At 37.0% G+C, this 14,400-nt stretch overlaps 1 protein-coding gene across 2 annotated transcripts; it reads right to left on the bottom strand.

Annotated features, from left to right (window-relative positions):
• Positions 1–1,000: 1,000 nt before the first annotated feature.
• Positions 1,001–10,178, bottom strand: LOC106619271 (serine protease gd). Of its 2 annotated transcripts, XM_036378458.2 has the most exons (8): positions 9,437–10,178; positions 8,620–8,773; positions 7,941–8,556; positions 6,706–6,856; positions 4,662–4,982; positions 3,344–3,509; positions 1,590–2,256; positions 1,001–1,529 (listed from the first exon to the last, which is right to left on the bottom strand). In XM_036378458.2, exons 1-8 carry the CDS (start codon positions 9,632–9,634, stop codon positions 1,106–1,108), a joined length of 2,697 nt encoding a protein of 898 aa, XP_036234351.2. In that variant the 5' UTR covers positions 9,635–10,178; the 3' UTR covers positions 1,001–1,105. The 2 variants fall into 2 exon arrangements, with proteins under 2 accessions (XP_036234351.2, XP_036234353.2); XM_036378460.2 differs by lacking the exon at positions 4,662–4,982 and having other exon boundaries at positions 9,437–10,173.
• Positions 10,179–14,400: the final 4,222 nt, after the last annotated feature.

Genomic DNA, 14,400 nt, shown 5'->3' with positions numbered 1-14,400 from the left:
ATATATGTTGATCTTCCCCTTTTTCCTTATTATCCACCCACTATTTCCAATTCCTCGGAAGTTCGAGCCGAAAGTACCGACAATCATTTTAGCGCTACTTGGACGGCATTTCCTAACCATCGTATTTGTATTTCATAAAGCTTATGGTTCCTCCTACCAAGTTTTCATCGTCTATTGTTAACCATATGTAGACATTCAATGTCAATACCTGATGTGAACAACATCCGGTGTGTTTAACGTGAGTACCTGCCGGTAACGGCTTTACCTCAACGGAACCCAGTTGCTTGTGCAACGTCTTTTTTGAACTGAAAATTCAGTTCTTCCCGCATTTAGGTTTAAACCACAACCACCACGATACTCCCCAAAGGGCCGAACCCAATGAGCAGATTGAACCGCAGTCCAAGGGTATTCTGCTCCCCGTGGTACCAGAGTTGAGCCTGCGGTAAGACTGTGTAGCCGAAGCTACTGCCAGTTGAGCTACCCATTACTTAATGACTGGTGACATTTGTCGCTTGAACTTCAACTGTCTTTTTATTTGGAATCTCATTTAAAGTCTGTAATATCAGTTCAAGCTGAGTATTATAGCACTATTTCTGACATCATTTACTATGCATTGGCATTGCATTTGGCTTTTAATCGCCGTTTACGACAGGCATGCCTTACCGCGGGTAAATTCTTACCCCTACCCGCAGGGGGAACCTGATGTGAACATTCGGTTATTGTTAGTTTAAGCTCCGGTGTTCGTTTTAGGAAAGTCGGACTTGTTAAAGTACAGTTTTTATATACCAAAGGAATCGCCGTGGCTTAAACAATATATAAATGCTCGGGTCCTTTCTAAACGATCGGACTTTCTAAACGCTACTTAACTGGCACCTGCTTAGCTTCGATATATTGTACTATATTAATTATAATATTTATGATAAAAAAAATTAAATTAGTCGAAATATTATAAATATGAAGTATTCTGACTTGACCCATAAAATAATCTTAGATTATAATATATTGTTCCCGTAAACATTTAATTTATTATTAACATTTTATCACCACATAGGTATTATTAGGTTCATAACAAATTAGTAAATGAGAACACAACTTCATTTGAGCGCTAATCCAAAAGATTTTGTCGAATCCATGAAGCATATTTCGCAGCATCGCAATAAACAACATATTCAAACAAATCGCAACGCTGCCGCGATGACTGACCTACGGACACAACACCACGTAAAACCCAGCGACCGTTACGCTGCAACATTAGAGCACCACCTGAGTCACCCATGCAGGGTCCAGTGCCATCACGATTGCCTGCACAAATTGTTTTATCCGTGACAAGGTTTTGAAAGGCCTCGGACGAACTTAAGCAGTCGTCCTTACCGACAATTTTAACGTCGACTATTTTTGGTAACGGCGATATATCCTTTTGCCTTTCACCCTCATAACCCCAGCCGACCACTGAAGCTGTTTTCCCAACAATAAGGGAACTCTCATCTAATTCGCTCCACAAGCAAATCGGCTTTATGTACTCCGAAAATCTATGTCAAATGAATAAGATACATAAGTATCTGAAGTATAGATTTTATACTGATACTTACTGTTCGACAGGTTCGATTTGTAGTAAGGCTAAATCAGCATTCGGTTGGCCATTAACATAATCTGTATGGATAATGAGTTTGTTTGCATCGCGCGTTACAATGCCATCTTCACTATAGCTCTCCAGATTGTGTCGTCCAAAAAAGAGTACAATCTGCTGGGCTTGTAAGCGTCTAAAGCAGTGAGCAACTGAGATCACCGTGCGTCGTGAAATCAATGATCCGCCGCACTTGAAACTCAATGCATCTGTGTTTTTGCTATAGATTGCCGTTAGCCAAGGGAATTGGCCCCGCAAAACTTCAACTCCTCCATAGACAAAGCCGCGGACCACAGTACCTTCTACCCCGCAAACTCCTGATAAATCCGTTGAATTTATTGCAGTATTTATGTTGCTAGTTGTCTTCGGCGTGACTTCTGCTGGATTGGTCGTTGGTGTGTTAAATTTATTGCTAACATTCGGAAAGGGGAAGAAATTAACCGGCCTAAACGATGGGTGAGTATTAGCATGTTGTATAAGTTGATTATTATATGTTGTTGTATAGATGGGTCTTGGCTCTAAGTCAACATGCAACAAGTGGTTGGGAACATCCGGTACCGTTAAGCTATTTTCGGCGGTGTAATAAGTGTACAGTTGGTAAGACAGCTTAGCCCATGATTTCGGCGGTGGATCTGAAATATGAAAAATTAAGGATTGACAAACAGACGGACATGGCTAAATGGACTCAGCTCGTCAAGCTGATCACATATTGGGTCACCAACATTTCCTTCTGGCTGTTACAAACTTCGTGGCAAACATAATATACCTTTTTCAGTTTTTTTTTAGCAAATAACAAAAAGGCCTCCACTACTGCAGTGATTGCGGCCTTTACTGTGGTTGAAGATAAAAACACGAAAACAACTCGGATTCACTGAAGCTATTATAATATCTGATCTGAAAAATGTGTTCCAAAATTGTAGCACTGAGTAATCTATGCCAAATTTCACTAAATAAAAAAGTTTTCCATATAATAACTTTACTTTGAGCGATTATTTTGTATGGCAGCTATATTCTATTGTGCCCCGATAACGGCGATTTCGACAAATGAGCAGCTTCATCGGGAGAAAGGTCGTATGTAAAATTGCAGATCGATATCTCAAAAACTGAGGGTTAGTCGCGTATATACAGATGGACAGACGGACGCATTTAAAGGTAGAGGGCAACTGGTGGAATGCAAAAAATATATTATTAATTATTAAAAAATTATTAATTTTTAGTATGTTGTTTTTTAGTGTATAGACTTTAAAAAAACAAAATTTTCCAAATCTCACACTAGATATAGTTTGTTGCATCGTCCTACTTAAATCTTTTAGCACTTATTCAATATCAACATCATAAAATCGAAAACCATTTGCCTGTACTGCTCACCCCTAACGGTATAGTTAGCTCCATCTTTACTTCTAAACCTATCTGAATTTTGGAGTTAATTTACCCAAAAGACGATGAAATGATATTTACCGGCTAAGATCTTTCATAATTTATTTAGAAAATTTTAAATCTGTACCCATAGACCATAAAATTTACTTATTGAACAAACCTATTAAAGTCCTATTTGCATTATATATTATATATAATAAAATGTATTACCGTAACTGGAAGTATTCAAGAATTAAGGAGCTTTAGAACAGTGGAATACTGCGGGAAATTCAAACTGTTTGGTATGCACAAATAAATTTTAAACATATAGTTGAATTCACCATTATTTGGTTTAATACTCACAATCAGAACTCACACATAAATCGTTGCCATCCAGTGAGAGTAATGTTAATTTAGGCGGGTCACTGGGATTCGCGAAATCCACACGAAAAGTAGCAGGTTGACGATTTAAAACATTACGCAAAACGGTGCTTTCATCAGGATTAGGGGCGATGCGACCATGGTAAGCCTATCGAAATATTAAAGCTTTAAAATAATATCTAGACCTACAGCCTACAAAATGTCTGTTTTACTCAATAAATTTCTCCCTTTGAGTTTCAAACGTTATTGGCATGCCCTCAAAAACAATGATTTCGCCTAATGCTCAGAAATTGGTACAGTCTACCGGTAAAAGCGAATGGGAGGGTTTACGCCAAATTTTCTCAAAATGAACTCAGTGATTTAATAATTGAACAAGTTAGAAATGGTAAAGCAATTTTTCAAAACAGTGGATGTAGAAGAAAATTATTTTAATTACACTTGAAAAAATTTCCCGATACTTAGTAAAGAAAATTTTGGAAGTGGAATATTTGATGGTCTTCAAATACGTCAATTAATGAAAGATATAGATTTTATCAAAGTGATGCCCGTTCCAGAAGCTGAATCTTGGAAAAGATTTGTGTTTATAGTTTAAAATTTCCTGGGTAACCATAAAGCAGCAAATTATGAAGAAATTGTGAAAAATATGCAGACAACAGATTCTAGGAGCAAATAGGAGTATCAACTTATATTATCTCCACAATTATCGGATTTCAACTCGTTTTGTCATCCTTATTATTTATATAAACATATATAACTCTATATCTATCTCGAATAGTTTTGGGTGATATAAACAACCTTGCAAAATCATTGATATTTTAACGAATTGGTAGCAGAAATATATTTTAAATCAATCTTATGTCTTGGGAAACAAAATCTCTGTAGACCAGTGTAGTGTTTCCAATTTTCTTTAACAACTTTTACAAATAGTGTTTATGGACTGTCTCGTAATTGGAAACAGTTTCTATGCGTACTTATATTTAAAAAACATACAGTATTAGCTGTCTAAGGTCGGAGCGGGACTCGACTTCATTTATTTCTTAATAAAATTTGTGGAATTCTATGCTTCATTCTATCAATCGTAGATTCGTGAAATGAAATGTCTGCTTTCCTACTGCAGTACCGCCAGAGCATAGCAGAGATGATTGACGAAAAGTTAATATGCTCGAGTAAAATCGCCATCACTAAAACCGTCTATCAATCACTGGAAGTTTGATAATGGATAGTGCAAATTCTGCTTCACTGCTTCTCTGGTTTGTTTTTGTTTTCTTGTGAATGAGTAATGTAATACACGTTTACTTACCGACGTGGGTAGACCACGTTGAGAGAAATGCGCACGCACATCTGCCCTGCCCACTGGTACTTGTGGCAATGTGATCAAACCATAGTAAGTGTAGCCGTCGCTCACATATTGAAAGTACTGGGGACACGCGATTGGCGGGAGCGCCATCTGCGCGAGCGCAGAGCGTAACAGCGTCGAAATACTGCACATGAAGATGAGCGAGTGTAAATTTGTAGCGTACATACTGAGCGGCTGATCTGCGCTAATAAACAGACGATTACCAAAGACGGTCCCCTCTAGGTTATGAGCACACACTAACGGCGAATCCCGACCACGATTTTTCTATAAAAATATTAAAATGTTTTGAATACTCTCGCACTATTTCACGGCTTATTGATTGCACTACAATATCGCTTATTTTTTTGCTTTGCTAACAAGTATCACTATGTTTGTTTTTACACTTGATTGGTGCTGAGAAATACCTGACTCAGTACCACAGCAGCCGCACAACTACTACTACACTGGTATTAGGGAACTGGACGCAACGGGCTGAGCACAACGAATGACGGCACGTCTGTACTTGGCAAATCACTTGAGGCAAAAATTTGTTGGAATTTCGTATTAAGATCTGCAGCGTAGTTTACACATCGACGGTGTGTCAGTTGACTGAAGTGGGCGCGAAGCCTGTGACGAATAATGACAGTAATTCTTTGGGTAAAAACTTTCAGCAAAAGTACCAGACATTAAGCATTCAAACGAATCAAAAAGACTGATCGTGTAATTGTTTGAAGCGAACGTTGACGGTGTTTATTGTACGTATGTAACGGTTGTTTATAATGCAATTATATAGTACACAGTAATAATAAGCATGATTCCGAATTATAACTAAAAAAGTTTTCTATACAAGAATTTGATTTTGATCGTTCAATTTGTATGGCAGCTATATGCTGTCCTAGTCCGACTTGAAATTTTTGTTTGGAAATTCTAGGGTTCTCTTTGACAATAATCTGTTTCCGATTTCGTGAAGATATCTTGTCAAATAAAGAAATTTTCCATACAATCCGACGCCGGCAGCTTCTGAAGAGAAAAGGATGTGTCCAAAAATTTCAAATCGGAAAAAACTGAGGGACCTGTTCGCATATATACAGACAGACTGAGAGACGGGCATGACTAATTCGACTTAGCTCGTCACGCGGATCATTTATAGGGTATCCGATATAATTTATATTTACTACTCGGTCCCGTCAGCACTTCTTAAGCTCTAAAATTAATTATTTTTTTCAAAACACTATTTATACCTAAGGTTAAAATATATACATGCCAAAATCCATCTACAATAATGTACATCGGAAATTAATGTTTAAGTTAAATACGACATCACGTATTCTGACCTGTTCCAATATTCACAGGCACCTTCAAAGACATATAGAGGTTTATATTCACATGTTGTCGAAGTCAGCAACACTATACCAAGCCCAAGTTTTTCCCTCTCTATATCACTGTTAGTAAAATCTTCACTGGTTGTTCAAGGAAATTGGTTCTTGTTGGGAATAAAGCTTCACAGAATCGAGATTAGAATTAATCACTGATAAACCCTTCTTGTGTCAAAATGTGGCCACTCTTTTTATTCATTGGGTATCTCTTTGCAATGCATAAGACTCTATGAACACCTGGTCCCCATAAATATTACTTTAACGAATATTTACTAAAATCTAAAACTAAAACAATAAATAAATAAATGTAATTTATGTATTTTAAATGTAATGTAAATAAAAATTAAAACTATGTGTCTTCACATAAACTATATATTATCTTCCAGCCAATTCAAATGCTGTGCCACATCAACATACACCACATATTCGTACAAATTGCACTGCCCCCGATTAGTCTGCCCAAATGATACGATGCCGCGCAGCATCCAACGGTTGTTGCGTTGCAGTACCAAACCACTGCCCGAATCGCCCATGCAGGGCCCCACACCGTCGCGATTACCGGCGCAAAATGTGCGACTAGTTACTAGTTTTGAGAAAACCGCCGAGGAGCGTATGCAATCCACTTCACTAACGATTTTTACTTGTGCTCTCTTGGCGATCGGTGAGACGAGTTGACCATTCTCATTGGAGCCCCAACCAGCTACAGTGCCCGAGAGGCCAACGACGCGTGAGACTTGTGTTGACTCTGTCCACAGACAAATTGGGCGAATGAAATCGGTGTAACTTTGTGGAAAGAGGGAAGTATATAAAAAAAAAATTATATTATATAAATTACTAAATTCTGATTATAGAACTGCTAGAAAAGTTTTAGATAGACAGCTATCATATATGTACATATATGTATGCTAAATTAAATAGTTGGTAAGAAGTTAGCTTAGATTTAATCTGAATGGAGCTTATTGATATTATGTATATTATGTATAGATGTTTTTACTACATATGTGTTTGCAACGATGGCGTGTCGAAATATGTGTAATATTGATCTGTTATATTGCCAACTAAGACCAGGGCTTCAAGATTCATTATGCCGATGCGACCGACATAATCTCAGAGGATAGTCAGGCTAACTTCAAAGAGCTTCCTACCATGAGATAAGATTCCAGTAATGTTGTTGTTTATATGATTATATTACACATATTTTCCAACCTCCACTCCTTTCGAGTTTCATGCCTATAACAACTCTTAAACCGTCACCTTCGGTTGCACCAAAGCTAGAATATTATATATAAGAATGGCATAATCCATGCCAAATTTCGTCAAATAAAAAAGTTTTTCATACAGGAACGTAATTTTGGTCGTTCAGTTTGTATGGCAGACATATACTATGGTTGTCCGACATCGGTGGTTCCGACAAATGAGCAGATTCTTGGGAATAAAAGGACGTATACAAAACTTCACAGCGATATCATAAAAATCAGGGAACTAGTTCGCATATATAAAGATGAACGATTACACGGCCATAGTTAAATCAACTCAGCTCGCCACGCCGATCATTTATATGGTATATTTATGTATTCTGAAGAGCGTCCGACGTTTTCTTTTGGGTGTTACAAACCTCGTGGAAAACTTCATATACCGTGTTCAGGGTATAAAAACGTGCAGGCATATCTGAGAACTTCAGTTCATTCATAATAGGTAAAATGTAAGGCCTCGAAAGGATTTACGTCCTTCTTCTAATTTCTGTTTATTACATGTCTCGCAATATTTGTTTACAATATATGGTATGTATAACTATATATGATAAATAAGTCCTAATATCTAAGTTTCCAATAAAACATATACCTTTAAATTTCAAGTTACAACTCACCTGCTTATAGCCGCCATACGCATCACGGCAATATCCGCGTCTGGCAGATTATTATAATCCGGATGTATAATCAAACGTTCAACATCACGCGTGACAAATCCATCCTCACTGAAACTCTCCAAATTTGTGCGTCCGAGAAACAGTGCCACCTGGGTGGCGGGCAGGTTTTGAAAGCAATGTGCTGCTGAGACAACACTTCGTTGCGACAACAATGTGCCGCCACAAATGTAGGATAAGCTATGCACCGTCTCCTTCCGATAGACCGCTGCCATCCAAGGAAATTGTCCACGTACCAACTCTTTCCCGCCATGTAGAAACGGACGGATGAGATTGCCTTCGGTGCCGCAGGTAACAGTGGTGTTTTGCTGAAAACGCTCGGTGAGAAAAATATTGGAGAATTTCGTGGGTGGTGGTGCGGCACTCGGTGCGTGTGTAGACGGTGGTCTTTGTTTTGGCGTCGAAGTGTAGCTGGTGGTGTAAGTTGGCTTCGGTCGGGTAGGTGCAGGTGGCGGTGCCGTTGCGTAGGTCGGTGCTTCCACTGTTGTTTGCGTATGCGGATTTCCACCGTGGGCATTTACGGTGTACGTAAGCTCGAACCAACTGCTTGGCGCCGAATCTGTAAGAAAGTTATCATATTTGAGGGTGTGTTTGTAAATGAATTTACTTATTTAATACGTACATCTGGAACCAGAACAGAGAACGTTGCCATTGATGCTAAGCTTAGTTAATTTGGGTGGTTTGCTCGGATTCGGAAAATGTACACGAAAAAAGGCCGGCACACGGTTTACTTGCAGTGGTCCATCCGGATATGGTGTAATACGGCCGTAGTAGTTCTGAGTAATTAAGTGAGTTGAATACATTATTAGTTGGTTTAGAGGGCGCTAAAAATTTATTTAATGTTCTTCGGAGTTGTGTGTTATTACCACAATTGACTATGAGCGTCAATTCTGGTGGTATACTTGGGAACGTAAGTGGGAAACTTTAAAATAGCATGTGCTCCAAGCTTCACATAAGACTATGTTAAAATTCTTTATATATTATATATTGCTCAAAATCACCCCAATCAGGATCAATTTTGCCAGTTTTGCAACTAGCTACGGATCAAATAAGAGTTTTATGCTCATATTAATGGTCTCCGGGTATTATACTTCAGTTGCCAATTATTGCCGGCATTACTTTCGATAGAGACAGAAACAATTATAAATAACATCTATATCGGAATTCTTAGTCACATATGTAGATCAAAAGTTATGTTAATTTGTATTAGGTTTTGTGTGTGAACCCCACGAATGATATCATGGACAAGGCCCAGATGTTTTAAATGTTCTATGTGTATATCTAGAAAAACTTGTATGCGAGTATTCTGTCTTTGACTTCGGCCCTCCTTGGAGCTATCTTCGCAAAGGCAAATATCTTTGTTTTAAATATTATATATAAATATTACAACAAATACCCATTTGGCATAGTTGTACTTTCTACACACCAGACATACTTACAGAAGTTAATGAGTCGTGTTGAAAGAATGCCACTTTAATCTCGGTGCGTCCTCTTTCCAAGCGGTCCAATTTGATTTCACCGAAGTAGTTATTGCCCTCGTGTACGTAGCTGAAACGCGGCCCGCATGGAGATTCCGGGACTTGAGAGTGGCAGACGTGGGGGAGCAGTAAAGTACATAGCACCAGAAACTGCAGCATAACTGTACTCGTTTAATTTGAGTTTTTACTGATAATAAATTAAACAATAAACGCTCTCAGGTGAAATGCTACAGCCACAAACGTAACAAATGGCTACCAACAGGCGGTGAAAGTTTTTAAAAACAAAACATTATTTAGTCCGAAAATTTCACTTCTCTTGTATGCAAGTTAAAACTCTGCCGATATTTTTCTTACTTTTACACCTTTTTTCAATTTTTAACATGAAGTTGTATTTTACACAAAAATTTAACGCTTGCTCCTCCTCCTTTGTTTTATTTACCACGTATCCACAGTTTTGTATAGAGCACACTTAATTATTTTCTAATTGGTGTGTATGTTTGTGTTCGTTCTATTTTAGTATCATGCGTAGTCTGCGTAAAGCGACATGCACCTTACCCAGCCAAGAGCCCGAACCCGACGAGCAACTCACAGCGATTGCGGCGCTTTGCTTCTCTGCAACAAGCTGAAATGCACACTTAAGCCAGTCAGCCAGCTTCGTAAATATGCAAACAAGTTGAAACTTAAGTACTGGGCGCTGCTGACTGAGAGCACCCTACAAGGGACCGATCAAATTAATCCACCCATCGTACATCAATAAAAAAATTAAAGTTTATTTAATTTCACAGAAAACAAAATGTATTTGTGGCAAAGAGATTCAATAACAGTTATGTTACATAACAAAAATAATACTATGATGAATTGTTTCTCTCTGAAAACTGTTGTCGCTGTAACTATCTCAATATATGAATGCATATTCCAGTATATAATCAACCATAAATCAAATACAAATAAATACTATTTGCTTCCTATGCGTAAACAAAAGTCACTGAAGCCCGAAATGCTTTTCAGTGCAACACCCTCTCGCAGCACTTTTCTCAACAGTTGATAACGCTCTCGCGCTTCTCTTGTAGCGTACCACAAAAGTAAACGAGCCTAGGAAGCGCTGCAATCTTTAAGCCACAAACTCAAAATCCAGAATTAAAAGTCGGCGCCTGCAATCCAATACATAAATGCATACATACATACAAACTTATTTACACACTAAAAATTATTGATTAAACTGCTGAATGCTGCTTTAACAGCTACGCCAAACGCTAAGGTCGAATTTCGTTTGGGTTTACTCTGAACACACAGATGGTTGAATGGAAGCACACATTAGAAGAATCTGAAGAAGAGATTTAAACTTTTTTACACAATCAATTGCACACAATCATAAAAAATTAAAACAAAGAAACACGTTTACTTCGGATGCACCGAAGCAGTAATACCCATCACAGGTAGCTTAAACGCGAATAAAAAGATCTTTATCTTTATTTTGATCGGTCAGTTTGAATGGCAGCAATAAGCTGTATTAGTCCGATCCGAACTACATATATGTTCGGAAATTATAGCGATGCCTTGGATAATAATATATGACAAATTTTGTTCAGATACCTTGTCAAATTAGCTATATGCTACAGTTGTCCGATATCGACGGTTCCGACAAATGTGTAGCTTCTTGGTGAGAAACGGACATGTGCAAAATCGATAGGTCGACAGGCGGAATCGGCCCAGCTTGTCATGCTGCTCAATTATATATATACTTTATAGCGTCTTCAACGTTTACTTTTGGGTACTACAATATCAGGGCTAACTGTTAGGAAATTAAATATAAAAATGTACATTTAAATAAGGAATTCTCAATAAATACCATCCACCTACCAACGCAATATCAAGTTTGCTCTATAGACGTTATTTAAATAACCACCCTCCCCCTCCAAACTGAAACTTTCAATTCTTCCACCGATATTGGTGAATTCTTTTGAAAATGAAAAAAAATATATTTGAAGTTGAACGACAATTCCCTTGTGCTTATTTTGCTTCGTGAAGATAAAATGTCTTTACTCTTGGAGTTTCCCTTTAAAGGCTTATTCAGCTGCTTTTTCACTGGGCAGAAATAATATTATCCGGTTTTCAGCAAAACAAAAGCGGTGCTAAACCGGGCTATTCATGAGAATTCATAAGAAGTCAGTAACTCAAATGAGTAATTAATTTTACAACCTTTATTCATAATTGTTTTATTTCATTTCTTTTTTGTACCAGGTACATACTCGGATCTGAGATAGAGTGCCGTTACTTGTCATGCTCTTGTCCAATGTCGTTCACGTTTTCAAATGGCAGCCGTACACCAGCTTTGCTATAGATGGCTTTGTGACCTGGCATCCAGTAGAAATGAAGTCCCTTGTTCCTGGCGACACTCTCCACAAATCTTCAGTCCACCTATTTCATTAGCTTGTTCGTAGCATTTCAGCATCCCTTAGGAGACTTCATACTGTATATATTTAACATGCTGCTAGCTGTTCTCTAGGTAAGCATATGCTAAACTATACTTTTTGTGTTTTATGTGTGATCTTAAAATGTTTCTTACACATCACATTTTTTTCAAATCAAGTACATACAGGGTCCTTAACTTTTGTGATCAAGCAGTATGCACATTCACTGCGTTCACCCTATCATTTCCACCAATTAATTACTGTTTCTTCACTAATAAATTTCTTTTCTGTTAGATCTCGGGCGTTCCACATCACTGTCATCAATGTATTGCATAATTGTGACTTTACAACAGAAGGAAACCAAAGTCAAACATCGATGAACACTTAGTCGCTGATCTAGTGTATATAGAAACTTATAGATGCTGAATTTTCGAAGGAAATAAGATACTTAACTTTTCCGTAATAATTCATACTAAAGTTGCAAAATTACCAAAACCGAACCACAAATTTTATGTAACGTTATTTTAGCCAACTAATATGTCGATACAAAATGTTAGAAGTACCGTGTGGAGATTTTCTTCAAAAATTAGTGAATTTTATTCGCACGTTCAACATTTTCGATATCGTCACGAAAATTCCGGAATTAAAAATTAAATAATTTCAGATCTGTGTGGCTGATAGCGTTTCAATAAGCATACCATCAATTGAATACAACAGTTCCACAAGGCCCCATATATTGAATACAATGTTTTTTATACAGACTTATACAGTCCTTTAGCGGAAATAACATATCCAGCCATACGTGGGATGTTACCATAAAGTTCATTCATTTTTGGGCGAATTATAGTTTGGAGTTAAATTGTTCCATAACTCAAGCTAATATACTTGTATGTTAATGACTTCTGCACTTCGCTTAATATAATATATACCGTACATAACTCTCAAAAATAATATATTTATTTCAATAACATTGAGCTGACATTAATCAAGGCGAATCTGTACTCAAATTCTCGTTGATAATATCGGCCTATATATTCTTTGAGTTCTTATGCGATAATGTACCACACCCATAGCTTTTGTATAAGCCCTCCAATTGCGATTACCCATTCACTTAATTCCTAACAATTGATGCTTTTCCTCTCATTATTTTAAAAAAATAAAAAGATCGTTGTGGTGAATTTAATGTCCCTCATTTAACTTTCAACATGTAATCATAATCAAACTAAGTTTTACGGTTTATATCTCTCAAAAACCATAGGTCAAAAAGGCAAATCATTAATTTCGTGAAATGCGATAATTAAATAATTGAGAGTCAGATGTGTTCGTTTTACTAGCAAATACTTGTTATATATATATATATATAGATAGAGATCTATACAGATAGAACATCTATCTGTTAGAACATATTATTTACTGATTGCATACTAAGGCGGATTTTACGTCTCACTTATAAACAAGAAATTAAACTAATATTGATTAGAACTCAGAGTGTTTCACTTGTGAGATCGCGGAAATATTAATGTGGAATATATGCTTTTAGCATTGGGAATAAAAAAATAAAGGTGTAAGTTCACTCTTTTAGAGATTCTATGAAAATTTGATAGATAAGATTTTGTTTCAAAAATATAATTTCTCCGAATTGCAACAGTTGGAAATATTTAAAGACAGTTGGCCAAGTTGAAGGACAGAAATGACTGTACTAGTTTTCTAAAGTTGAGTGTAAACTTCAATAATAGGATGAGAGAAAATAGAAGTTAAATTTTTGGAGAGAGGGTAAGATAAATTGTAAGTCTCAAAAACTTTGACGAAATATTATTTAGTTTGTTGTAATAAAAGGATTATAAAGCTTTGCGAAATTAAGTGGAATTGAATTTAATTAAATCTTTTTGAGTGGAAAATCTTCCTTATCGAAGTTCGATTGGATAATTTTCTTTTTGAAGCGGGATATACGATATTGTCCCATATCGATACCACCATTGAACTATCTGAAATCGGAGCAATGAAACAGCGTATATTTTTTGGATTTCACTCTGCCGAAATTGCGGGGTCTGCTATTTCCATTTAAAAATACTGGTTTGCATATCTTATTTATTAAAGATGTAATCGACTCAAACGCTGCACACCTTCAGCTAATCAGCAATACATATGTATAACACTCACCCTCGAAACAAAAGCACGCTAAATTCCGTTTACTTTAACTGATTTTGCTTTCATCCAATCAATTTTGCGAAGCTGGTTGCGCGACCTTTAACAATATGGAGGCGCACACAAATACCCTGCCAATATTGTGTGTCAGTGCACAGAGCTTTCCGAAAATTGTCACAATATAATTGAATTTCGTTTAACAATAATTCAAAATCGCTTCTTCTACAAAGTTCCGAAATCTTCCCTTGGCGGCGTCTAACAATGTACGCATATTCATACCGAGCACTTTGATTCACGGAACAGAACTCAAGGAAGATGACGCCCATTTTGCGCGCCCTACGTACTTTTCCTATACAGACATATGTAAAG

Source organism: Bactrocera oleae, chromosome 2 (genome assembly GCF_042242935.1).
Source record: "Bactrocera oleae isolate idBacOlea1 chromosome 2, idBacOlea1, whole genome shotgun sequence".
In the NCBI taxonomy this organism is placed as follows: Eukaryota; Metazoa; Arthropoda; class Insecta; order Diptera; family Tephritidae; genus Bactrocera; species Bactrocera oleae.
This window is presented reverse-complemented; position numbering and strand designations above follow the sequence as displayed.

Excerpts from the sequence above, each read along its gene's own strand:
- LOC106619271 (XM_036378458.2), bottom strand. The coding sequence starts at position 9,634 with ATGCTGCAGTTTCTGGTGCTATGTACTTTACTGCTCCCCCACGTCTGC. Across the intron at positions 4,983-6,705 it reads AGAGAGCACAAGTAAAAATC|AAAAATCGTGGTCGGGATTC; the intron begins GTTAGTGAAGTG and ends ATATTTTTATAG. Across the intron at positions 1,530-1,589 it reads CAAATCGAACCTGTCGAACA|ATTTTCGGAGTACATAAAGC; the intron begins GTAAGTATCAGT and ends CATTTGACATAG.